The 26,672-nt window shown below is 42.3% G+C and overlaps 3 protein-coding genes across 9 annotated transcripts in view; 1 reads left to right on the top strand and 2 right to left on the bottom strand.

The window, feature by feature from the left end:
• LOC105083288 (folate receptor beta) overlaps positions 1-10,545 on the bottom strand; it is a 29,957-nt gene extending 19,412 nt beyond the window's left edge. Inside the window, exons 1-2 of one of the 3 annotated variants that reach the window (XM_045508779.2) lie at positions 7,657-10,545; positions 6,423-6,532 (exon numbers count right to left, since the gene is read on the bottom strand). The gene's annotated coding sequence lies outside the window, so the exon portion shown is untranslated. Of the gene's footprint in view, positions 1-6,422; positions 6,603-7,656 lie in introns of those variants that run through there. The other 2 variants (XM_045508780.2, XM_045508781.2) reach the window with 2 other exon arrangements.
• The window catches only part of ANAPC15 (anaphase promoting complex subunit 15), a 68,392-nt gene that overhangs the window by 21,011 nt on the left and 20,709 nt on the right, over positions 1-26,672 (top strand). The gene's annotated exons all lie outside the window — the stretch shown is intronic.
• On the bottom strand, positions 10,702-14,941 carry LOC105083285 (folate receptor alpha). Of its 3 annotated transcripts, none has more exons than XM_045508787.2 (5): positions 14,827-14,941; positions 13,887-14,060; positions 11,628-11,816; positions 11,312-11,447; positions 10,702-11,164 (listed from the first exon to the last, which is right to left on the bottom strand). In XM_045508787.2, the coding sequence occupies exons 2-5, from the start codon at positions 14,046-14,048 to the stop codon at positions 10,875-10,877; spliced, it is 777 nt and encodes a 258-aa protein (XP_045364743.2). In that variant the 5' UTR covers positions 14,049-14,060; positions 14,827-14,941; the 3' UTR covers positions 10,702-10,874. The 3 variants fall into 3 exon arrangements, with proteins under 3 accessions (XP_045364743.2, XP_010971373.2, XP_074228666.1); XM_010973071.3 differs by having other exon boundaries at positions 14,822-14,939; XM_074372565.1 differs by lacking the exon at positions 14,827-14,941 and adding an exon at positions 14,145-14,293.

The following is a 26,672-nucleotide window of genomic DNA, read 5'->3' as shown; positions in this document are numbered from 1 at the left end:
ACGGCCAGGCCTCCATGGGAGGGTGGTGGGCGGGAGGGGGTGGATTATTAGCACAAGCCTAAGGCCGGCCCCCAAGCCCCACTTTCTCTATTTTCTCCCCCAAACTCACATCTGAGAAAAGTTTGCAGCCTGAGTTGCCGAGATCATTTAACATAATCTGGCCCACTCCGAACACCTATATCCTGTTAACACAGATGAGGAGAATGAGAATCAGGCCAGAGCTCATTGTAGGGCAAGGGATGGAGCGCAGGTGTCTGAGCTCCGTGGCAGCTGTAGAGTGTGGAGCTCCCATATCCCTAACTTAAAGAGCCCCTGACTTCAACCTCATCAGCTGCAGGCATCGCCCACCTCCAGCTGTAAAACTGCAGATGTTCGGATGACCCGAGCCTCAGTTGGTCCCAAGCCCCAGCTCCCTTCCTATCGCCTACTCACTCACCCAGCCACACAAGTATCATTTCTCCTGTGTCCGAGTCTGCTCTAATTTAGGTGCCTCCCACCACTCCTACCCCAGCCAGGGACAGAAGCCTGCCTTTTTTCACCCTGAGACCAGGCTGTGACTACTGGTGGGGAAGAGAAGAGGCGAGGGGCAAGTTCGGGCAGGAGAGCCTGTTGAGCTTTGATCTGTAGAGGGGCCTGTGTGTGACAACAGAGGAGGGGGTCGTAGAGGTGAAAGCCCAGGGGGAAGGTTCGAGTTGTGGGAGCCGCCGACTATGGAAGGCAGCAGCAGTTTAAGGAATATGGTGGGGCACTCAGTATTCATGGAAAGACCACAGGTCTGGGCTGTTGTGGGCACATCGTGGTGGGCTGGTAACTCAGGTTGGTAAAGAATGACCAGAGACCGAGGAGAGTTTAGGAAAGTTTAATAGACACGCTGCTATAGGTAACAGCAGGCTACACAGGCAAGAGGTGCCTGTGTGAGCACCCAGGATGGGTCTTTTATTGGGGGGAGGGGGCTGTGCACACAAGGAGTAGGGGCTGCATGATCAATTCCTGCACAGGTACCTGATTGGTTGTAAGATCTGTCAGGGACTTCTCTGAACAATAGGTTTTACAACTTTGATAAGGGCAGGATGTGAGGCCTGTCGCCTAGTATTGTGAGATGGGCTACTTCCTGGGGTGATGAGTTTTGTTAAGGTAAACACATCAAGAGAAGATGTTTTATACGTTGCAGAAATGCAGGTATGCAAAGGGTCTTGCAGTGGGGAGTGGAGGTTAAGGTGTCAGTAGGCTCCAGGCGCACGGAGAGCCCAGGGGTAGGGGTTTATGACTCCAGAGAGTGCCAGCTGGCTCCGCATTCCCCCTGACAGATTGGCAGTTTCAGATCTTTGGAACCTGGGTGAAAGTTTATTTTCTTTTGGAAATACTTCCTGAAGGATATAGACATCACACTGTCCCTATCTATTGTGCCAATCTGTCTGGGGTGTGGGGCCAGCCTGGTGCTCCCCAGGAATCCGACTGCCTAAGGGGCAGCCTGAAAGTAACCCCCTTTGACATCCAAGGGCTGCATCACCGTCACGTTAGTATGGTAAGGGCCCTGGCGTTTCTGGCTGGCGGGGGATGTTTGTTCTTGTTTCTTTGGAGCTTGGACCTCAAAGAGAGACAGTCGTTTTTTGTAAGATAAGTGAGACAGGAGGGAAGGGGGCAGGACACAACCATTCAAGGAATGACAGCAATTAACACCAAAATGGTGGAAGATTCAACTCCCACTAGGCTTTGAGGATTGTGATGACAGGAGGTTTGACTTCTAGTAGAACTTTAGCTTCATTATGTGCTCATTGTAACATATTAGCATGATAAATAACATGCCCACAGGCACCATGACAGTCCCAAGGCTAGCCACGAAAGGTCAAAGAGTGGGTGGTGGCCCAGTTCCTGGGAATCCCAGCCCCTTCCCCAGGGTGGTTGGAATAGTCCTCCCACTTGTAGGCATGTGAAGCTACTGAGCCCATAAAAACTGGCAACACTACTCCTGTCTTCCTGTCTTCGGAGACAGCCTGCACTCTCCCTGGAGTGTGTACCTATTTACTTTAACCTGAGCTCTCAACCCCCACACCTTGTGGCCTTTCTCTTGCTTTACACTCTATGCAGTATGTATCTCTCTAAATAAATCTACCTTTACTCAACTGCAGCTCACTCTTGAATTCTTTCCTGCACGAAGCCAAGGACCCACACTTGGCCACACATGTCCCAGGAACTCAGCTGAGACCTGAGACATGGCCCTCCTCACGCCCCACAACCATTTTTCCTGCATCATAAGGATACAACATAAAATAAACGTATACCAAGTTAAATAGACAATCCCAACAAAAAGACAGAGAGGAGAAATTTTTTAATGATTGTGAAAAAGGACCTTATTTCCTCTGGAATCCAAGAAAAAAGGAAAAATATTAGAGAACCAGTTAGAAACCTGTTTGTTAACCTTTTTGCTGTAAGCATTGACATACCTAACTAATACTAAAGTATAGTACTCAGTACATATAACTGCATGTGTCTCCTTGGGAGGCTGTAAGGATGTGTGAAAAAAAAATACTGCAAGCCATATCAGTAAACAAAGAAAGCTGAAGCCATCAAGTCATCAGCTGCTGCCGCCACCCCCCATGAGCTCAGGGTGCAGACAAGCAGGCAGCCTGGCCTCTGCAGCCACCCACAGTGATGCACTCTCAGGGGACTCAGAACGTGAAAGGACAGGATACTGGCCCCAGATAGCTAGGTGCTTGTCAAAGGAATGATTTCAATAAGCCCAGACGTTTGCTCCTTCCCATACATAGAAAAGCACTAAATTCTGTAACTTGAGATGTCTAGTTTTCTGTAACAGTAATTTTTTAATGTTCCAACTACCTGGTCTTTGTTGTAAAACTCCTATATATCCTGGCTCCTCCCCTACCTCTTTGGAGCAGTCCCTCAGAGTGATCTGAGAGGCTGTCATCCCGGGCTCGAAGGGGTTTGAGTCCTCAGATATGTCCACCGAATAAGACATAGCTCTCAACTTTTAGGCTGTTAAGATGTTAAGAGATGTGGTTTTGTAAGATAGTTTTTCTTAATGGTCAAAGTAGATGTCACTGTTAATGATTTTAGTGCTTTTTCTAGATATGAGGAGATGCAAGCATTTGGGCTCATGTAATCTTTTCTTGGAAACATCTATCTGAAGGCCTGTTTTGCCAGTTTTTCCCAGAATACAGAGTGCCTCATTTTTTATTTCCACCCTGAGCTCCTTCCAGGGTACACTGACAGTCAGTGACTGCAGTGGCTTGTGACTTAATCCTTATAGAGGCAGATAGTAAGTGCCAATTTTAGTTGGCAGGTCCCCCCATGATCACAAGTTTTGACCATGGCTTGGGAGGCATTTTATGACCATTTTGTCCCGTGGTGATAGGAATGCTCATTCCTGTGTCAGGCAAGGATTTCATTGGTAGGCACTCGATGTGCTATTAGGGGACTAGGCCTTATTAACAGTAACAAAATGTCTCTGGACCACCTGTCTTGCTAGTCTGTTGTGGTCCAGCAAAATATTCCCTCTTCTTGCTTCTTCCCATATCTAGAGTTACACTGTTATAATTACAACTCTCCTATGGAACTATGTATCTGGTTAACTGCTTTAAATTGTGACTTACTGCTCTAATTGAGCTTGAGTAACTTTAGAAGAAAATTCGTATTTATGGCCAGGATTAGAGCAGGTATTAATTGGCCAGGTGAGGGAATCCCACCTAGTAATATCACTAGGGGCCTGAACAGAACTATAATTTCTCTAGAATAAATTTCCTAAAGGCCTACCAATTTGACCCTTAGAGTGAAGAAATCCACCAAGATAATCCAGAAGTACAGGATAGTTGACCATAAACCTAACAATTGGATTAACTTTAACTCTGTATAAGATCATGAAATACGTTTAGATTACTGAGCTTCAGAAAGAAATCTAGAGTGTTTTTTTTTTTTAATAGTTTAATTAAACTTTGTAACAAACCCCAGAGGTAGGCCAGCTTTTTGTTGGCTGTGCCTTGCCCCCTTCCTTATAACCTAAGAGCAAGGAATGTCTGGGAAGTGAAGTCTTAGTAAATATAGACCTCAATTAACAAAACTATAGAGTTTAATGTCCACTAAAACATCTCTTTCTCTATAATAGCCCCCATTTTATCAAATATAATCATATTAAGACTAATTGATTGACAAAACCAAAATTGTAACCATACAAATTTTTTTAGATCATAAAAATTATAACCATTTATCAGTTTAGTAAGTCCCATGTAATTAATCCTTTTCGTTAAGTTTTATGTAATCAGAGTTTTTAATCAGACTTTTATATTTTTACCCAGTTTAGCAGTATGATTTAAAAGTTATCAGAAACCTGTACTTGTCAAATAAGTCTTTGTTTTGAAAAACTCTTTAAAGAGAAAACATTTTTTAAAAGCATCACAGTAAAAACACAACTGTTTATGAATGACATAGGACTTGAAGCATGGTTAAACACCTGGCTACATGGTAGTTAATAAAGAAACCTCATTACAATAACCAGAATTATGACTGGGAACATTTATATATACCAGACTTTTAGTAATTTTATATGATTTTTCCATACATTTTAACCTAAGAAGATTTATTATATAGTTGACAGTACTTCCTATGTAATTTAACATATCAAATGAACCTAATTAGCTTACTGTTTTCTTTGGAATATTTCAGGGGCCCTCTGAAGCATCCCAAGGTTAGGATGGGTCAAAAGAACTTTATTATAATTTGATACTTGGGGAGTTTGTTAAAAGTTTTTAAATACCTGGTCAGATAAAATTATAGGTCACCATGAAACAATACTTATTTACTAAACCAAAATAACAAAATATTTTAAAGGCAAATACCGAACAGATTACTTAAGAGGCAAAAAAAAAAAAAAAACATTTACAATCTGTTAAATTAAATTAACATTTAAGAAAACTTCCATTTTTTAAATTTTATGTAACTTTAACCCTTGAAAGCCATAATTTCTAGTGAAAACTAGGTAATTATGAATTGTCCTACATTAGCATTTTAAAGATGAGCAAAAATAAATACCAATAATTTTAAAAACCATGTGCTTTTTTTATAGAGAACATTTCAGGGTGGCACCAAACATATTCATTAATAGTTGTAAGTATCTTTTGTTTCTCTATAAGGGAAGCCAATGTTTAGTAGTTCGTGTTTTAGTATCTTATCTCATTTGTATTTAATTTAATTATAATAATTTTATTATGCCAAGTTATTTTTTGTTGAAAAATTTGTAACAGATAATACAAGATCTTATTTGACTTTTATTAAGCCTAGGTACAACAGAAGTATGCTTAACTCTGATGACTTTCAAGACATGTAGATATTAATTAAATTAGCAAACTTTTTTTAACTTTAATACCAGGTATTAATTTAATACTGAATATTTCCGAGTTCATGTGAACCTGAACGTTACTTTGTTTAGCTTTTTAGAAATATTTAGTTTGTAAGCGCTTAGTTTTAAGTCAATTAAACAGAGCTCTTTGATGAATTTAATTTTGATAACAATTTTAAAGGTAGAGACATCACATATGGATAATGTGTATGAATATACATACACTCAGATAGAACGAGATCTCCTAGTTTTCCTGCTTGAGTTTAAAGGGCTTTTTACCATTTTTTTCTTTGGTTTGAGGTTTTGCTGATTAACCCAAGGCTGAAGTCCCAGGCATAGCGGACTGTATTTGCATTTAAAGGCCCAGTTAGAATTTGTCGCAGGGGCTCCATGCGGGAACAGAATCAGAATTTCCCACTTCCCAAGACAGAATGACAATCACAAGTCATGAGACAGAACACAAAGTATAAAATACACACATGCACGTCAGTCACAGACTGATCAGTACAAACCCTAAATTTTGAGAGCCATAAAGGCAGAGTTTCATTAAATGGTCTAGCCTTCTGATCTGGGAGTTGGTATTGTGGCCACGTGGTGTTACAGAAAAAGACAAACTGCTTTTTTTTTTTTTTAATGACTGGGGATTGAATTTACGCCGGTTTTTAAAAAATACAACCCAGGGGTGAGTCCCGGGGAATAGGGGAGCGAAATTAAGGGGATAAGGAGAGGAAGAAAGCGCCCGTTTGGGGTGATTATATACCACCCCCGTAGGGGCAAAAAACCCACCAAGGGAAACACGGCTTGCAAGGGAGCAATCGGAAAACGGCCACAAGGGGCAGTCAGACTCTACTCCAGGGGTTGTCGTCCCCCCAACCCCGCACCCCCGAAAGAGAATGACCAAATTTCCAGCATTCCCTGACTCAGGGCGTCCCCTGAGAAAGGGAAGCTGTCTCAGCAAAAAGGTTACTAACGACACAATGGCTGTACCGGCGCAATGGATGTACCCGCGCAAGGGCTGAAAAGGCGACACAAGGGGCCGAAAAATAAAGAAGGGGGTCTTTAAGGAACTCACCCGCCAAAGATTTGTATCTGGCGCGGCGATCGGAGGCTCAATCCGGGAGGCTCAGTCCTGGTCACAGAGGCAGTGTGGGAGGGAGGGGCGGGGGAAGAGCACCTGGCAGGCTTAGAAATTGAGGCCACAGTGAGCGAGAAGAGGAGAGTGTGTATCGGGTAGGAGTGTACTGCTTGTGGGTAGGGCTTTTCAACGCTTTTACCCGCTGAACCCATCTGACTCTATTATTCGTCTGGGGCCAACCAGGAAACAGGGATCTGGGTGTCTCAAGGCAGGGGATTATCAGTCCTTATGTGGGCCTTCCCTGACGAGATGCAGAATTCCCTCTGACTCAGGGACTGGATACGTGGTAGAGGTATTAGAAAAGAAAAGGCACTTTTCCTATGTGCATCCACCAGATAGCCAAGGGTCATTCTCCTCTGTCAGAGTTTCAGAGCCCACTGGGAGTAGCTCAGCCAGGGTTCCCCAATCCTCGGCAAGATTGGGGAATTCCTGAATGCTAGGGAGCAGCAGGAAAGTATGAGCAAGGAAAGGAAAGCAGAGTTGGAAGAGGGAAGCCACATACGGGCCACCAAATGTTGTGGGCACACAACATGGTGACAGTGACACGTGTGTTGGTAAAGAATTACCAGAGACCAATAAAAGTTCAGGAAAGTTTAATAGGTATGCTGCTATAGGCAACAGCAGGTCACACAGGCAAGAGCACCGGGGGTGGGCATGCAGGGTCTTTTATTGGGGGAGGGGGCTGTGCACACAAGGAGTAGGGGCTGTGTGATCAATTCATGCACAGGTACCTGATTGGCTGTAAGATCTATCAGGGACTTCTCTGAACAATAGGTTAAACAATAGGTTTTATGACTTTTATAAGGGCAGGGTGTGAGGCCTATCCACCTAGGGTATTGTGGGGCTGTCTCCTGGGGTGATGAGTTTTGTTAGAGTATCTTGCAGAAATGCAGGTATGCAAAGGGTCCTGCAGTGGGGAGTCAGGGTTAAGGTGTCAGTAGGCTCCAAGCACATAGAGAGCCCAGGTGTGGGAGTTTATGACTCCAGAGAGTGCCAGCAGGCTCCACAAGGGCCCATGGAGCAGGAGGATGACCAGGAACCAGAGGAGGCAGCTAGATCACTGGGGGAGAATCAGCCAAGAAGGAACGCTCTAAAGGGCCTATAAAGGAATTGACTCCCAGGAGACTCCCAGCTCCTGCCCTATTTCCCTCTCCCTCAAAGTGAGCCTTACCTGAATCCTGTAACAATCTGGGCAGGTTAAGCCCTCTGAAGACCTGAGCAGGTGGAGGGCTGCTGCAACCCCCAGACCTCCCTCCTCTCTTTACAAGCCCAGCTCAGCCTTCTCCTGATTGGAGAAGAATGACCAGGTGTCTAGGAATGCCCAAGAGCATTCCTCTAGATGTTCCTCAAGATGGAACTTGCCCCTGTCCCCCATCCTCCACTCTTGCGTCAGGGGCTGATCATAAACTGGACTTTTTAGCCTCTTCCCCTCACTGCAGGAGTGGTATTTGGCCCCTGAGTCAAGCCCCTGGGACCTCAGGGCTTCAGAAGAAGTGATCAGCAAGGGAATTAGAGGTGGAATATTGATCGATGAGAAGTCCCTGCCATTGGTGAGCCTCATGCCGGGCTCTGAATCTGAGGCTTTGGTGCTCAGACTGTCTAGTCAGTAGAGTCAAGCATTCACCATGGAGCTGATCTGAGAGTATCTGCCGGGACTGCAAGCTTAATACCAGTCAGGTTAGCCATTGGCATCGTTGTGAACCACAATCTGAAATCTGCCCTGTGACCAAAGGTAACAGGAAGGTCTTTGGCCCTGCATGGGTCGGGACTCTGGGCTGCAGGGAGTGGGGGTGAGAGAAGCTGGGGCTTTTCCTGAGTGCCAACCCATGGTATATGCAATTGCTTATCATTCATCCTCACATTGCCATTCCTAGGCAGCAAAGAGGAACTAGGATTCAGAGCTGAGTCTGATTTCAAGCCTGTCTTATTTCACAAACAAAAGAGAGCACTGTTAGGGGGCCTCGGTCATCAGTCTAAGCAGTATTCCCTCTCTGGCCTCATTTCCTGCCCTTGCCCTCTTAACTTCTATCTTAGCCACTAGAAGCTCTGCGTACACTTCTGTTACCTCCAAGTCTTTGCACTTACTGAACCCTCTCCATAGAATGCCGTTCCTCCCACCTAGTCTGCTTGGCATCCATTATGCTCTGGAAGCCTTCCCAAAACTTATAGACTTCCACAGAACTACACTGTGCTTCCCTGTAGCAAACCCTGAGCTCACTGTTCTAAGAATTATTAGTTCTCAGGTCTGTGTGCCCTCACGGGACAGCGCAGGGTACTCAGTTTCCTTCCAGTTGGTCTATACCAGCAGATTGGGTGCTCAGAAGGCATCTGTTGACTGACAGAATGGTGCATGGATTCCTTAACTTCCTGAGCACCTCATCTGTGCCAGGTACTGACCCAGGCCCAGGGGATCTGGCACAAAAAAACATAGACATGGCCCCTGCTTTCAGGTGTGTATGTTTTGTTAGGGAAAAGCTAGACAGTAAATACAGTAGTTAAGTATCTGTACAGAAGGACTAGAGGGATATGATAAGAAAGTGCCTGGGTGACTTCTTTTGGTTGGGTGGTCAGGAGTCATTATAGCAGGGAATTAATTGTAGGTTGAAATCTAAGTGGCTAAAAGGAGCCAGCCTTCAGAATATAAAAGAACATTCCAGGAACACAGAGAGGGAATTGTTGGTATAAAAGCCCAAAGTTAAAAGTGTGAATGGAGCTCATATATGGGGGTGGGAAGGGGGTATTATTTGACATAATATCTAAGTGGGAGAGGGAGGTTCCCTGCCACTGAAGAAGCTTGGTTTTTCCAGCAGATACCATGGAAAAACATTAAAGGGTTGATGAGGGACTGTCACATAATAAGACATTTTGGTGTTTGTTTTTCCTTTTCAAAAAATGTCCATCAGATAGCGAAACTCCAAGCTGAAAGTTTGATGGTGAATAGGATATCTGCAGTTCTCAAAGTATCTCCCTACAGCATGCTTATTCATTACAAAGGGGTAGGGGGAAGTGATGGAGAAACATGGCAGACCCAATCTCAACCAAAAGGTAAGTTAAATCATCAGGAATGGGCAAACCCAGCACCAGGCACCCCTCATCATGATGCATCAAGAGGACAACATATTGCTTTGGGGCTATTCCTGTCAAAAATGCAGAATCTCGGGGAGGAAGGTATAGTTCAGTGGTGGAGCATGTGCTTAGCATGCATAAGGTCCTGGGTTTAATCCTCAGTGCCTCCATTAAAATAAATAAATAAAAGCCTAATTACCTTCCCCCCAAAGTTAAAAAAAAATTTAAATGCAGAATCGCAATCTGATGAGGAAACAGATAAACCGAAAATGAGAGTTATTCTACAAAATAACTGGCCTGTGCTCTTCAAAAATGTTGAGGCCATAAAAGAACCCTCTTTCCTTAAATATCTATCAGTAGGTGACTGAATTAAATGTACATAGAATGGAATATTGCCCAACAACGAAGAAAGAATGAACTAGGTCTCTGTACTTCAATATGGAAAGATCACGGAAACTGTGTTCTCATGAAAAGAAACATGGCAAGTGAAAACTACACTGAGATGCTGTCCTCTTTCCCACCTATCCGTTTAGCAGAAAATCAGCCTAGCAGAAAATCAAAAGTATGACCATGCTATGTTGACCAGACGATGGGGAAACAGGCACTCAGACATTTCTGGTGGGGGCCACATTGATACACCCCCTATAAAGTTGTAACTATCAAAATGATAAATCCATATACTCCTTAACCCAGCAGTCCCTCTTCTGGATTTCAATGCCATAGCATTCTACTACATACAAGATTATTCACTGCAGAATTATTTGTCGCTTTAAAAAATGGAGACAATACAAATGTTCCCCACTAGGATCCTCTCACCAATATCTCCATCCTAGCCCACGTCTAGTAAGGGAAGGAAAGAGAAAGAAACTTTCTTTGCCTTCAGGAGCCTGGTAACTCATCTGCCAATCTCTCCCCAGCTTCCCTCTACCAATCTGCTTGTCCCCTTGTGGTATAGGAGGGGGCATAAGGAAAAAGGCTGGTGCAGAAGCAAGAGCCCCAGGCTAAAGGATCAACTTCCGTTCTCTACTTGCTGGTGAACTTCAAGCTGGTCCCAGTCCCTCTTTGGGCCTCTCAGTAGCAGTGATTATGCAATGACGCAGGTCCCCCCTCCAACCTACTCATCCCCAAATTATTTATAAGACACAGGACACACATGGATCTGTCTATTAGTATAGGCTGTTAGAGGATCCCCATAGGATCAGGAACCAATGATCAGGGTATTATGAGTCCTCCTCATCTGAAAGAGTTGAGCCAAGCTGAGCTGAGGTCACCCAGGTTGGGTGCAGGCAAGGAAGGTGTCCAGGTATCAGCAATGGGAACATCTCAGCTACGGAGCCAGAGTTGCAGCATTTGGGTCAGATCGAGCAGGAAAGACCCAATCCCCTGGGGTGGGGGCACATCATTCTTGGTCTCAGCAGCATAGAATCTTGCCACCTCCTCGTTGGGGTTGCCCTGGTTGGAGTCGAACCACATCTGGATGCAGCGGCCACTGCCCCGGCCATAGTTGCTCACTTTGAAGGAGTGACTCCAGATTTCATTGCACAGATCAGCAGGTGTGGGGAAGTAGAAGTCAAAGCGGTGGCAGGCTGCTTTCACAGGGCACTGGTTGTACCCTGAGGGGAGGATGGAAGACCTTTAGCCCCTGGGTCCAGAACCATCTCTTGCTCCACCAGCCCCACAACCCCAAATTTCTATATACCTGTTCCACACCCCCCACCTCCACCTCCAAACCCCTCCCCCTGCCCCGCCCAGGCCCTCACCTGAGGTCCAGTTCCAGCCCTTATGCCAGTTGGTCTTGCAGGTGTAGGAGGTGCGGCAGTCATTCCACCAGGTCTCACAGTCCTCTTTGCACAGGGGCACATTCAGGATCCGCTCTTTGCGCCAACTCTGGTTCACCTGAGTGGGAGGTGGGGAGGGAGGGCTCCAGTCAGCCAGGGATCTCAGCTGCTCCCTGATGGGGACCAGGGCTGGGGGAGGGGATGGTGCTTCAGAATTCCTGGACCACAGCCTCCCTACAAGTGGCTAGTGGGCCCTGCCCTCTGCTGAGGTTTGTGCTTGTGGGGACAGTGCCCATACCTCCTGGATCCAGGGCCCCAGATTGGGTGAGCATTCGTAGAGACAGGTGTCCTGGATGAAGTGACGCTTGCAAGAGGGCTCCATCTTGCCACAGTGGTCCCAGTTGAATCTGTACAGGTAGGAAATATCCTTATGGGCTTCCAGGCTGGTGTTGACAGAGCAGCAGGAGTTCTTCCTCCAGGGACTGCACTGGATGGGGAAGACACAAGACTAAGTCCTTCCCCAAATATGGCCGTCTCCTCTATATTTTGGCTCCTCTGCCTCAGGTGGGTTGTCCAGAGGAACACTCACCAGGGAGGGTACCTCTACGTGTGACCCTTGAGGAGCCCTCATTTTGGGATGAAGACAATAATTGTATTGACTTTTAACAGAGAGTAACACAGGGGATATGGGAGACCTGGGGAACCATCATTTGGGGGAGCAATTATTATTTGTACAGCTCTAAACAGTTTACAAATATATTTCACATTATCTGGGTTATTATACTCCTCATTTTGCCTTGAGCCAATATTTACTGAGTGCAGGCACTGTACTAGGGGCTGAGAGTACTGTAGTGAACAAAACAGATCAAATCTCTGCCTTCCTTGAGCTTATGGTTTTTGTTAGGGTCGAGGGGAAGACAGAGAATGTTTTCGGCACAGAAAACAGCAGATGCAAAATCCCTGAGGGTTTTCCACTTTAGCCTCTTAACAATTCAATCAAAAGAGCATAACTCCAATTTTTACAGGGTTGAAGTAAGCTGCACCAGTAGGGGAGGATATAGCTCAGTGGTAGAGAATGTGCTTAGTATGCACAAGGTCTTGGGTTCAATCCCCAGTACCTCCATTAGTAAGTAAATACATATTACTTTTAATTGTAGTATAGTCAGTTTACAATGTTGTGTCAGTTTCTGATATACAACATAATAGTTTAGTCATACATATACATATATTCGTTTTCATACTCTTTTTCATTACAGGTTACTACAAAATACTGAATATAGTCCCCTGTGCTATACAGTAGAAACTTGTTTATCTATTTTATATACAGAGTTAGTATCTTAAATCTATCTATCTATCTATCTATCTATCTATCTATCTAATTACCTCCCCCCACCAAGGTAGGAAAAAAAAAAACAAAGTAAGCTGCACCCCTTGTAAATGGTAAGATTAAGATTGTGACTCAGGACAGGGAGAAGAGGAGCCTGGTCCCGGGCTGGTGTGGGGGCAGAGGTGAAGGGGGCCAGTATGGCTCTCTCAGGGTCTGGAACCCCAGGCATGGGGACTTCAGGTAGGTCTTGAAAGCAGCAGGGCACAGAGGGGCAATGACCTGCACATGGGCCTGAACACGGATCTGACTGAAAGTGGGAGACAATCTTAGAGAGGTACATTCAAGGCAGGTGAGACTTCAGAAGTGGTGGTGCTTTCTCTTTGTTTATTTATTTAATTAATAATTTTTTTAAATATATAAATTTTTTGATTGAAGTATAGTCAGTTTACAATGTGTCAACTTCTAATATAGAGCACAATACTTCAGTCATATAGGAACATACATGTATTCGTTTCCATATTCTCTTTCACCGTAAGTTACTACAAGATATTGAATATAGTTCCCTGTGCTAGACAATATAAAATTGTTGTTTATCTATTTTATATATATTAGTATCTGCAAATCTCAAACTACCAATTTATCCCTTCCCCCATGCTTTCCCCTACTGGTAACCATAAGTTTGTTTTCTGTGACTGTGAATCTGTTTCTGTTTTGTAGATAAGTTGGTTTGTCTTTCTTTCTTTCTTTTTTTTTTTTTTTTTTTTTGGATTCCACATATAAGTGATATCATATGGTATTTTTCCTTCTCTTTCTGGCTTACTTTACTTAGAATGACATTCTCCAGGTGTGCTTTTGAGCTCTTGGGCTGGCACATAATGAAGGATGGGAAAGGGACCATCACACTCTCCTGGTGCCTGCTAACAACCGGTCTCTAGTTCCCACATGTACCTGTGCCCTCTCGGGCCTATATCCTCATTTGTATAAGTAGAGACCACCACCCACCTATCAAGTAGGCGCTTTGGGTATATTTACCTATAAGGTGTGAGGAAAACACTTGGCCCATAGTGAGTGCTAGATAAATAGACCCCCTTTATTCTAGTGGCTCCTGAGAGAAGTCCACCAGGATCACCTCAGCCACCTTCCTGCCTCCATCACCCCTCACAGCTAATCTACCCCCCTCTCTAACTTCTTCCCTTTTTGAGGCAGCCCTGTCCCCCACTCCATTCTCACCTGGCCATATAGCTCCTCCTCCGGACCTGGCTTTGGCTTGTGGTGCTTGGCATTCATGCAGACGTTGAGCAGGTCCTTCCTGGCCTGGGGTGTCTTTGACGGGGCACCCCATGCAGCAGCCACCAAAGCCAGAAGCAGCAACTGTATTATCTGCCCGGCCATGTCTATCCACGTCTGTCAGAAAGCCACCATAAGACTTGGCCAGATTTCCTGTCTCCCTCCCAAGCCCAGATCTTCTGCCCTCGCCACCCAGTTTACCCCACAGCACAGCTGAGCCAAGCAATGAGGGGCCTGGAGAGGTCTGGGCAGAAGGCAGGAATCTGTCTCCTACCGAGAACGCTTTAACACTAGCTTGCGCTCTGACATGAAGGTAGTCACCACACCTCCCTGGACCTCCCCTTCCGGGTTTTGCCAGCTAGTATTTCACCCCTAATCAGAGGGTCCTGCATAAGAGGAACCACAGGGCATGATCTGCTGATGGGGTTGGGGAGGGAGGGGGCACACCAGCCAACCTCTGCTTCTGCTTCCTCAGCCCATCCCCACTAGCCCAGAGCAGCCTAGGTTTAGACGCCCAGAGATTGCCAGTGGGACAGATAGGGAAGCTGACGCTGGGGCCAGGTGAAGGCCACTGAGCCATTCAGTTCTTGCTCATGGCCCTGGACCTCTTGTCAGGGGAGCTGGGAGTAGGGAGTGGGCAATATGGAAAGCTAGTGAGAGTGCTGACCCAGAGAGCCAGACCCCAAGTCCTAACACCTCAACAATCTTCCCCAAACCCCACAGAAGGGTCTTGGGAATTTCCCCAGGCAGAGTCAGGGGAAGGTCAACAGGTAAGGGGACTGTGGAGGAGTAACTGAGCCAGAACAGTGAGTGGTAGGGGCACCAGAGGAGAAGTCAGCAGAGAAACCAGCCTCCCAGGAGACCAGGGGAGCCCCCACCTTGCCTCTCTGTCCTGCCCTTAGCTCTGTCCTCAGCCCAAGGGATGGTAGAGTGTCTCCCTACCTCCCTACACTCTTTTATAAGTCCATCCTAACTGCCTGATCAGCAGTTAGTTAGTTAGTTCCTCTGTCAAGGAAGGCGGAAACTTTATCTAGAAAACAGTTCATCTGTCTTTCATTTAGGGGCCAGTTAAATAAATTATGGTACATACACCCAATGAGATTTAACCTGGTGAAAAGAATGAGAAAGCTCTTGGTGTATGAATATGGAAAAGTCTCCGAATATATTGTTTAGTGGAAGAAGAAAGATGTACACACTTACGGTCAATTAATCTACAACAAAGGAGGCAAGAGTAAACAATGGAGAAATAATTGGTACTGGGAAAACTGGACAGTTACCTGTAAAAGAATGAACTTAGAACATTCTCTAACACCACACACAAAAAATATAGTCAAATGGATTAAAGATCTAAATGTAAGACCAGAAACCATAAAACTCCTAAAAGAAAATATAGGCAAAACACTCTTTGACATAAATTGCAGCAATATTTTTTTGGATCTGTCTTCTAAAGCAAAAGAAATAAAAGCAAAAATAAACAAATGGGACCTAATTAAACGTAAAAGATTTGCACAGCAAAGGAAACCATAAGCAAAACAAAAAGACAACCTATGGAATTTGCAAATGATAGGACTGATAAGGAGTTAATACACAAAATATATAAACAGCTCATACAACTCAACATCAAAAAAGCAAACAAGCCAATTAAAAAATGGGCAGAAGACCTGGATAAACATATTTCCAAAGAAGACATGCAGATGGCCAACAGGCATATGAAAAGATGCTCAGTATCACTAATCATCAGGGAAATGCAGATCAAAACCACAAGAAGATACCACCCCACACACGTCAGAATGGCCATCATCAAAATGATCACAAATAACAAATGTTGGCAAAGATGTGGGGAAGAGTGAGCCCTCATACACTGTTGATGGCAATGTAAATTGGTGCAGCCATTGTGGGAAACTGTATGGAAGTTTCTCAAAAAACTAAAAATAAACCTACCGTATGACCCAGCAATTCCACTCCTGGATATATATCTGAAACAAAAACAAAAACACTAATTCAAAGAGATACATCCACCTCAAAGTTCATAGCAGCATTATTTACTTGCCAAGATGCAGAAGCAACCTAAGTGTCCATAACAGATGAATGGATAAAGAAGCTGTGGATGTGTGTGTGTGTGTGTGTGTGTGTGTGTGTGTGTATAAAAATACACACACATATATATACATAAACACACGCACAAGAAACAATGAAATACTACTCAGACATAAAAAAGAATGAAATTTTGTCATTTGCAACAATGTGAATGGACTTGGAGGGTATTATGTTAAGAAATAACTCAGACAGAGCGACAAATACTGTATGATATCACTTGTATGTGAAATCTAAAAAATAAAACAAACTAGTGAATACAACAAAAAAAGAAATAGACTCACAGATACAGAGAACAAACTAGTGGTTACCAGTGGGGATAGGGAGCGGGGGAGGGGCACCTAGGGGTAGGGGATTTAAAAGTATGAACTATTATGTATAAAATATGCTACAAGGATATATTGTACAGCATAGGGAATATAGCCAGTATTTTATAATAACTATAAATGAAATATAACCTTTTAAAATTGTGAATCGCTATAATGTACACCTGTAATTTATATAATATTGTTCATCAACTATACTTCAATTGAAAAAAAGAAAAATGCAGAAGGGCGACAGTACAATGCAATCTTTTGTGAAAAAGGAGGAGGCAGAATATGTGTTTGCATAAGAAAGTCTGGAATGGTACAAAAAAACATTTTAAGTGGTTGCTTAGAGAGAGGGCATTGGCTTAGGGATGAGACTTTCCTCTGTAAAGCTTTCTATGCTATTTTGATTTTTGAACCATGTGAATGTACTTATACCTTATTGAAATGTAATATACATTTATATGTATATTTATATAAATATACAAAATATTGAATGGAAAAATAAGATATAGAGTGATGGATCTGATTTGATACCATTTATGTAAATTTGAATAACATGAGTAACAATGTAAACAATGCTATTTGTAATGGATACTATACTTATGTTTACAAAAGTGTAAACATGAAGCTACCAGTACTTCTAGTTCCCTGGATATACTGCCAGAGAAATTCTATGCATTTATGCCACATATATCCCATTTTTGTTCACAAATGATCACATACTCTTCTATGCTTTACTTTTTTGAGTGTTTTCACTATACTTTCATGCTTTTGACAAAAGAAACAAAAACCTCATGAAAGCAAGTTATCCACACTTGCACACTTGAGTATTGTCACATCTGATAGCATAACCTACAAGTTACTTTTTTTTTTTTTTTTGAGTAAAGGTAGACTTATTTAGAGAGATACATACTGTATAGAGTCTAGGCTGTTTCAGAAGGCAAGAGAAAGGCCACGAGGTGTGAGGGTTGGGTGCTCAGGTTAAAGTAAAAGTAGAGCTAATAAGTGGGAGGACCTTTCCAACTACCCTGGGGAAGGGACTGGGATTCCCAGGACCTGGGCCATCGCCCACTTTGACCTTTTGTAGTTAGCCTTGGAACTGTCATGGTGCTTGTGGGTACAAGTTACTTCTTTATGCCTTGTACAGTCTGAAATTAATTCAAATGTTCTCTGTGGCAAAAACAGCAACAACAACAGCAACAACAGAAAACTTTCATTAACCATTGTAAAAAAGAGTTAAGGGGGAGAAGGTACAACTCAGGTGGTAGAGCGCATGCCTAGCAACTAGGTCTGGGTTAATCCCCAGTACCTCTATCAAAAAACAAAATAAAACAAACAAACAAACAAATAAATAAATAAATAGACCTAATGATCTCCATCCATTAATAAATAACTAAATAAAATAAAAATTAAAAATAAATATTTTTTTAAAAAGATTTAAGAAGGAAAAGTTCACTTTTGCAAGTTAAAAGTGCTTGATCCTTGTCTTTATTTCTCCAACATTATTGCAGGCATTAAAATTGCTACTGACCTAGGAAGACAAATGGTACTTCTCTTGTTTTTTAAAATGATTTCCTGTTAGGATTTTGGGAAAACCTCCAAATCTTGTCATCACTTACTCAGCTAGTAGAATGCTTCTCGAGGGAGAGGGGCAGGGTCTGTGGTTTCAGTCTGTTCTCAGCATATGGTCTTGCCCCAAATAAGTCTAATGTGACAGGGTCAATGTCTGGTTATGAGGTGCTCACCTTGCCCCATCCGCCAGCCCAGGGTGCCATCAGTGCTTAGCGCCTGACCATAGTTGGCAGTTGCCTGACCATAGTTGGCAGTCCCCTGCCCTCCTTCCATTGTACCTGCCTGTGACCTTCAGTATGTTCCTGGTCTTAGAATCTTCACTTTCTAAATAAAGGCATGTATCTATCTGTCTTCTTTCTCTTAGGAGTAGGTGTATATGAAAGTATTATTTGTAGCCTACCAAACATTAAGGTACATAATCACACTAGTAGTCATATTGGGAACTACTTTATACCAATTAGAATAACGGATGCTTTACTTACATTGTTGTGTCTTGTAATCCTCACTACACCCTGCAGGGTTGACATTATTCTTAACATATGATGAGGAAGCTGAGGCTCTGGGAGTTAGCTGAATTCCCAAACAGTTAGAATGTAGAGGAGTCCAGATTCAGCCCAGCTCAGTGTAACAGCAAAGCTCATGCTTTTTCATGGCAATATCATCTCCAGATTAAAGGTTTTATTTTTCTATAATTAACCTCTAAGTTTCTTCATTCTGTGTGTGAACTGTGAGGAAGCATGTATGTGTGTGTGTATATATGTATTTTTGCCACATCAGCATAAATAGAAGTGGGTTTATAAGATTCTGGAGGCTTACTCCACTGTAGTTATTTTTATAACCATCTTTGTTAATTCTTAAAGCCATTAAAATCAAAGCATTTAAATAAAATAAATTTAATTATAGACTAAACTCATTAAAAAAAATGGTTTTATTTTTCTATCTTACCTGCCAGAAATTTAGCTGAAAAACCACAGCCTATGTTTACTTTTTAGAAGAGCCTTTAGATCTGCTCTCTCTGGAAGCGTCTTAGACTATCTAGGTCTTTTTTTAGTTCTCCTAAGTTTTGCCAAATAATGAAAACAAAGGAAATATGATATTTTAGAAATGAGTATTATTTCACCCCATTCTAACTAGAGACAAGCTTAGATTTTTCATCAGAATTTCTTCCTAGTCATATTATCAAAAAAGGTATACAAATTCATAAATGACACAAAAAGAAAAAAACATAAGCTTTCCTTTGACTTTTTGAAAAGAGGTAAGCAAATACACAAACAAATAAAGGTAGAAAGGCAGTTCATGCCTGGATCAATAATGAGAGTATGTCAAGAACCAAGGGTTATGATTAATCTAATTTCTTTCCCATGTATGATGGATTAAAAAAAGAAAAATTCTTTGACCATCGAGAAGTGATGTCTGTGTCCCATCCCCTTGAATGTAGACAGGCTCTGTGACTGCTCTGACCAACAGAATATGGTGAAAGTAACTCTGCCAGTTTCTAGCTCCAAGTCTTTAGGAACTGTTATGGACTGAATGTTTGTGTCTGTCCAAAATTCATCTTTTGAACCTAATGTTTCTCATGTAATGGTATTAGGAGGAAGGGCCTTGGGGAGGTGATTAGGCTTAGAGGATATGGTGATTAGGATTAGATAGGATTAATGTCTTTATAAGAATCATAAAAGAGCTTGCCTCCTCTCTCTGCTCTCCGCCATGTCTGGATACATCAAAAAGTTGGCAGCAACCCAGAAGACAGCCTTCACCAGAACTGACCATGCTGGTACCCTAATCTTGGGCTCCCAGCATTCAGAATGTTACTAAATCCAAGCTCATACTGCTTGCCCCATGACAGGACAAAAAATTGAGAGATGAGTTGTTGGGGCAAGGAACAGTGACTTTATTTGGGAAGTCAGCAGACTGAGAAGATGGTAGACTAGTATCCCAAAGAACCATCTTATCTGGGTTAAAATTCAGGTTTCTTTTATACTAAAAGGGATTGGGGCTTCTTGGTGCAGCAATCTTTTGTTCTTGCAGCTATCCAAGGTCGGCTTACAATGTTCCTATAAACCTCCAACAAGATAATTGTTCTTTTCTGTTCTGCAACTTTTTATCTCTAAAAGTGTTCTACCTTTAAAGATCAGAGCCTTGAGAATGGACTATGCTGTGTATTTCAGGTTATAGGCAACATTCTTTTACTGATTGACAAGATAAACGTGCAAAGTCAGCATAACTAAGCACAGGCAACAGAGCTCAAGGGTTAGAGCCAAAGGAGTAGATCCGGTGTGGAGTCAGGTTTGTTCTCCTCTGTGGTAAGAACTATGAGAAATCAGTTTCTGTTGTTTAATAGAATACCAGTCTATGGTATTCTGCTATAGCAGCCCAAACTGACCAAGACAGGGATTGGCAGTTTCTACGTCCTGTGCCTTGGAATACTAGCTCTTAGATCCCTGAGCCACTGTGTAAGAAGACAGACTACCCTGCAGGAGAGACCATATTGAGAAGCCCAGGGACTACAGAGAGAGGAGGGGGCCCCAGTTGAGGCCAGCCTTCCCGCAATCCCTGCCAAGTGCCAAGCACATGAGTAAAACCATTTTGGATGCTCAGGACCAGCCCAGACACAAGCTGAATGTCACTAAGGGAACCAGTCACTGCAACATGGAGCAGGAGGATTAACCTGCTGAGTCTTGCCCAAATTCCTGATTCACAAAATCTTGAAATATTATAAAATAGATATTGTTTTAAGCCACTATGTTTATGTGATTTTTTGCTTTTTCCAACTTTATTGAGATGTAATAGATGTATACTGCATAAATTTAAGGTGTACAGCATGATGATTTGATGCACTTATATATTTTGAAACGATTACCACAACAGAGTTAGTCAACAACTTCATCAACTCACATAATTAGCATTTCTTTTCTGTGGTAAGAACATCTAAGATCTACTCTCTTAGCAACTTTTGAATATATAGTACAGTAACATTAAATATAATCACCCTACTGTACAGTAGATCCCTACCTTACTCATCTTGTAACTGAAAGTTTGTACACTTGGACTGACATTTCCTCATTTCCCCCAACCTTGGCAGCTTTTATGTGATTTTTCAAACTTTGTATTTCAGAATAATCTTTGACTTGCAAAAAAATTGCAGAACTAGTAGAGTTCCCGTAAGCTTTTAACCCAATTTCCCCCTAACCAAAGTACAATTATGTAACAAAAGTACAATTATAAGAAAACAGGAAATTGGCATTGATGCAGCACTATTAACTAATCTATAAACCTTATTCCATCGTTGTCAGTTTCCGCACTGCTGTCCTTTCTCTGGTCCAGGATCTAATGTGCGAATCCAGATTGCATTTAATTGTGGTGTCTCCTTAATCTCCTGCAATCTATGACAGTTCTTCAAACTGTCTTTGTCTTTTTGACTGACACTTTTTTTTTTATGACTAACACTTTTTGAAGAGTACTGGTCAGTTATTTTGTAGAACGTCCCTCAATTTAGATTTGTCTGATCTTTTCTCATAATTAGATTCAGATTATGTATTTCTGGCAAGAAAATCAGAGAAATAGTGTCTCGTTCTCAGTGCATGATATCAAGGGGTACGTGGTGTTGTCCATGATGTCCTATTGCTGGTAATCATTTGGATAAAGTGGTTTCCCTTGGTGAGTAACCCGTATTTGGTGGGAAAATACTTTGACACTATGCAAATATCCTCATTATAGTTTCATCCACTTCTTTTAGTATCTCATCTTGCCTGCAGCAATAAACCACACAGCTATGAGATGGTTTGTTATGCAGCAATAGCTAAGTAGTAACTCCATGATAGTTAGTATTGCCTTTTGGTGGGGGGGTGCTCAGAAACAATTTGGCTTATAACCTAATAGAGCCACGTAGTAGCTATTCTTACTAAAATAAGATTCTGAGGGAAAACAAATTATCACACTAATCTTTAAATCAAGCTAGTTGCAAAAGTTAATAGTTATGATATTCACATTTCTGTCTATCCTCGTTAAATATTTTACACAACACTTTTAAGACAGTGGACTAAAGAATTAATCAAGAAATCAGCACTGCGTCAAGCACTTTCTGATTTGTCCTTGCGAGACAGTGAAAAGATTTCATAAACAATACTGGCTTCTCAAGGCTTCTTCAATTCTGACAATGTTTCCGAGCAAATTTTCTACGGGAGTTGATCACAGATCTGAAGTCTTCACCCACCATAATTATTCCAGTAACCAAGTCATGTCACTCCCATCTCTGAACATTTATAAATAATGGTAAGACCTAACCCACCCACAGGGTCCAAAGAGAGGGTGATGTGGCCTCAGTCAGTGAACTTGTAGAATCATGTCACCTTGAAATTTACACCCTCCATTCCCAGCTTCCATGATCATGGCCAAGGCCAGGTCTGGCTGATTGGCCAGTGGTGCTAAATAATCTACTGTAGTTCCTGGTGAATGCCAAGACCAACCTTCATCCACTTCTCTTGAATGTCTTTAATCAATGTCCTTGGTTCTCAGCAGCCTCTAGATGAAAGGCACATTGATTTGTGACACCTACAGCTATAGCCATTGGGTTTTTTTTACCTTTTGCTTTGACCTGGAGCCCACAGTATGCATGGCTGCTCTCAAAGGCTGTCTATTGCAGGTGACCAAAGTTGACGGCAGGAACAAAATGCCTGTTCATCACATCCAAGAACAGACGGTCAGCTCTGAGTTCAGCATCTAGGTCCACTCAGCCTCTAGGGAGACCAGGCTAGTGTGGAGAGTGGATGGGTCAGTCTTGCAGCAGGATGCCATGGTGCCAGTCCCCAGGAGTAAGGTTACTCCCTAATTCCCTTGTACTTTGCTTTCTTCATTTAACAGGGTGTGCTAGAGATGGTTGCTTATCAGTGTATATAGAGCTAAGTGATTCTATTAACTTAAATAACTTGATCGGTTGTAAGTGGCTTCTACTATTTCACTGTTAGAGTCAGTGCTGTAGTGAATGTCCTTGACTATCCATCTTTGAATGCAAGAATCTATGTAGAGGAATCGGAATTCAAAATGGTGCAGCTGCTGTAAAAGTAGTATGGTGGTTCAGTGATTTCTCAAAAAATTAAATATAGAATTACCATATGACTGAGCAGTTCTACAACTTTTTAATCTCTAAAAACTTTCTACCTTTAAAGAATGGACTATCCTGTATATTTCAGGTTATAGGCAACATTCTTTTACTGATTGACAAGACAAACGTGCAAAGTCAGCATAACTAAGCACAGGCAACAGAGCTCAAGGGTTAGAGCCAAAGGAGTAGATCCGGTGTGGAGTCAGGTTTGTTCTCCTCTGTGGTAAGAACTATGAGAAATCAGTTTCTGTTGTTTAATAGAATACCAGTCTATGGTATTCTGCTATAGCAGCCCAAACTGACCAAGACAGGGATTGGCAGTTTCTACGTCCTGTGCCTTGGAATACTAGCTCTTAGATCCCTGAGCCACTGTGTAAGAAGACAGACTACCCTGCAGGAGAGACCATATTGAGAAGCCCAGGGACTACAGAGAGAGGAGGGGGCCCCAGTTGAGGCCAGCCTTCCCGCAATCCCTGCCCAAGTGCCAAGCACATGAGTAAAACCATTTTGGATGCTCAGGACCAGCCCAGACACAAGCTGAATGTCACTAAGGGACCCAGTCACTGCAACATGGAGCAGGAGGATTAACCTGCTGAGTCTTGCCCAAATTCCTGATTCACAAAATCTTGAAATGTTTTAAAATAGGCATTGTTTTAAACCACTATATTTATGTAATTTTTTAAACTTTGTATTTCAGAATAATCTTTGACTTGCAAAATAATTGCAGAACTAGTAGAGTTCCCGTATGCTTTTCACCGAATTTCCCCCTAACTTGGCACTTTATGTAACCAAAGCAAAATTATAAGAAAACAGGAAATTGGCATTGATGCAGCACTATTAACTAATCTATAAACCTTATTCCATCGTTGTCAGTTTCCGCACTGCTGTCCTTTCTCTGGTCCAGGATCTAATGTGCGAATCCAGATTGCATTTAATTGTGGTGTCTCCTTAATCTCCTGCAATCTATGACAGTTCTTCAAACTGTCTTTGTCTTTTTGACTGACACTTTTTTTTTATGACTAACACTTTTTGAAGAGTACTGGTCAGTTATTTTGTAGAACGTCCCTCAATTTAGATTTGTCTGATCTTTTCTCATAATTAGATTCAGATTATGTATTTCTGGCAAGAAAATCAGAGAAATAGTGTCTCGTTCTCAGTGCATGATATCAAGGGGTACATGGTGTTGTCCATGATGTCCTATTGCTGGTAATCATTTGGATAAAGTGGTTTCCCTTGGTGAGTAACCCGTATTTGGTGGGAAAATACTTTGACACTATGCAAATATCCTCATTATAGTTTCATCCACTTCTTTTAGTATCTCATCTTGCCTGCAGCAATAAACCACACAGCTATGAGATGGTTTGTTATGCAGCAATAGCTAAGTAGTAACTCCATGATAGTTAGTATTGCCTTTTGGTGGGGGGGGTGCTCAGAAACAATTTGGCTTATAACCTAATAGAGCCACGTAGTAGCTATTCTTACTAAAATAAGATTCTGAGGGAAAACAAATTATCACACTAATCTTTAAATCAAGCTAGTTGCAAAAGTTAATAGTTATGATATTCACATTTCTGTCTATCCTCGTTAAATATTTTACACAACACTTTTAAGACAGTGGACTAAAGAATTAATCAAGAAATCAGCACTGCGTCAAGCACTTTCTGATTTGTCCTTGCGAGACAGTGAAAAGATTTCATAAACAATACTGGCTTCTCAAGGCTTCTTCAATTCTGACAATGTTTCCGAGCAAATTTTCTACGGGAGTTGATCACAGATCTGAAGTCTTCACCCACCATAATTATTCCAGTAACCAAGTCATGTCACTCCCATCTCTGAACATTTATAAATAATGGTAAGACCTAACCCACCCACAGGGTCCAAAGAGAGGGTGATGTGGCCTCAGTCAGTGAACTTGTAGAATCATGTCACCTTGAAATTTACACCCTCCATTCCCAGCTTCCATGATCATGGCCAAGGCCAGGTCTGGCTGATTGGCCAGTGGTGCTAAATAATCTACTGTAGTTCCTGGTGAATGCCAAGACCAACCTTCATCCACTTCTCTTGAATGTCTTTAATCAATGTCCTTGGTTCTCAGCAGCCTCTAGATGAAAGGCACATTGATTTGTGACACCTACAGCTATAGCCATTGGGTTTTTTTTACCTTTTGCTTTGACCTGGAGCCCACAGTATGCATGGCTGCTCTCAAAGGCTGTCTATTGCAGGTGACCAAAGTTGACGGCAGGAACAAAATGCCTGTTCATCACATCCAAGAACAGACGGTCAGCTCTGAGTTCAGCATCTAGGTCCACTCAGCCTCTAGGGAGACCAGGCTAGTGTGGAGAGTGGATGGGTCAGTCTTGCAGCAGGATGCCATGGTGCCAGTCCCCAGGAGTAAGGTTACTCCCTAATTCCCTTGTACTTTGCTTTCTTCATTTAACAGGGTGTGCTAGAGATGGTTGCTTATCAGTGTATATAGAGCTAAGTGATTCTATTAACTTAAATAACTTGATCGGTTGTAAGTGGCTTCTACTATTTCACTGTTAGAGTCAGTGCTGTAGTGAATGTCCTTGACTATCCATCTTTGAATGCAAGAATCTATGTAGAGGAATCGGAATTCAAAATGGTGCAGCTGCTGTAAAAGTAGTATGGTGGTTCAGTGATTTCTCATAAAATTAAATGTAGAATTACCATATGACTGAGCAGTTCTACTTCTGGGCATTATACCCAAAAGAATTGAAAAGTAGGAACTCAAATAGATATTTGTATAGTCATATTCATAGCAGCACTGTTTCACAATAGTGAAAAGATGGAAGCAACCCAAAGGTTCATCAACAGATGAATGGATAAAAAGATGTGGTATATACATACGATGGAATATTAAAATGGAAGTCAACCTTAAAAAGGAAGGAAATTCTGACACCTGCTACAACAGGGAAGAAAGTTGAAGACATTACGCTGAGTGAAATAAGCCAGTCACAAAAGGACACATATTGTATGGCTCCATTTATGTGAGAGGTACATAGAATACTAACATTCCTAGAAGCAGGATTTATAATGGTAGTTGGCAAGAATTTGGGGAGGGAGGAATGGGTATGGAGTTTCACTTTGGGAAGATGAAAAAGTTCTGTAGGTGGATGGTGATGGTTTCACAGCAGTATGAATGTACTTAATGCCGCTGAAATGTACAAATAAATATGGCTGAAATGGTAACTTTTTTGTCATAAATATTTTACCAAAATTTTAAAAACAAAAAAATACTATAAAACAATGAAAAGAAAAATCTTTCTAGGGGATAAATTCCTAGATGTGGAATTGTTAGGTCAAAAGGTGCATACATTTTTAACTTTGAGAGATATTATCAAATTGCCCTCCAATGTGCACTCATAACAGCAAGAGTGACTATTTCCACAAAATCTCATCAGTTTGAGGAGTTTATTGAATCATTTGAGCGTTGCAGTTTTAAGCTGAGGGGTGATACAATTCGATTCGCAGCTTTGAAAGATGCTCCCTGACTGGTGTGTGCAGGAGAGATTGGGTGTGGGTAGTGGGTGAGCCAGGTGGGCTACAGAGGAATCTACTTCAGGAGTCCAGGGCTGGGATAGTGGTGCCTCACACCAGGAGGGTGGCAGTGAGGATTTATTCAACAAAGCA

This window comes from Camelus bactrianus, chromosome 10 (genome assembly GCF_048773025.1).
Source record: "Camelus bactrianus isolate YW-2024 breed Bactrian camel chromosome 10, ASM4877302v1, whole genome shotgun sequence".
Taxonomy (NCBI): domain Eukaryota; kingdom Metazoa; phylum Chordata; class Mammalia; order Artiodactyla; family Camelidae; genus Camelus; species Camelus bactrianus.
The sequence above is the reverse complement of the archived record's forward strand: the minus strand, read 5'-3'. Positions and strand labels throughout refer to the sequence as shown.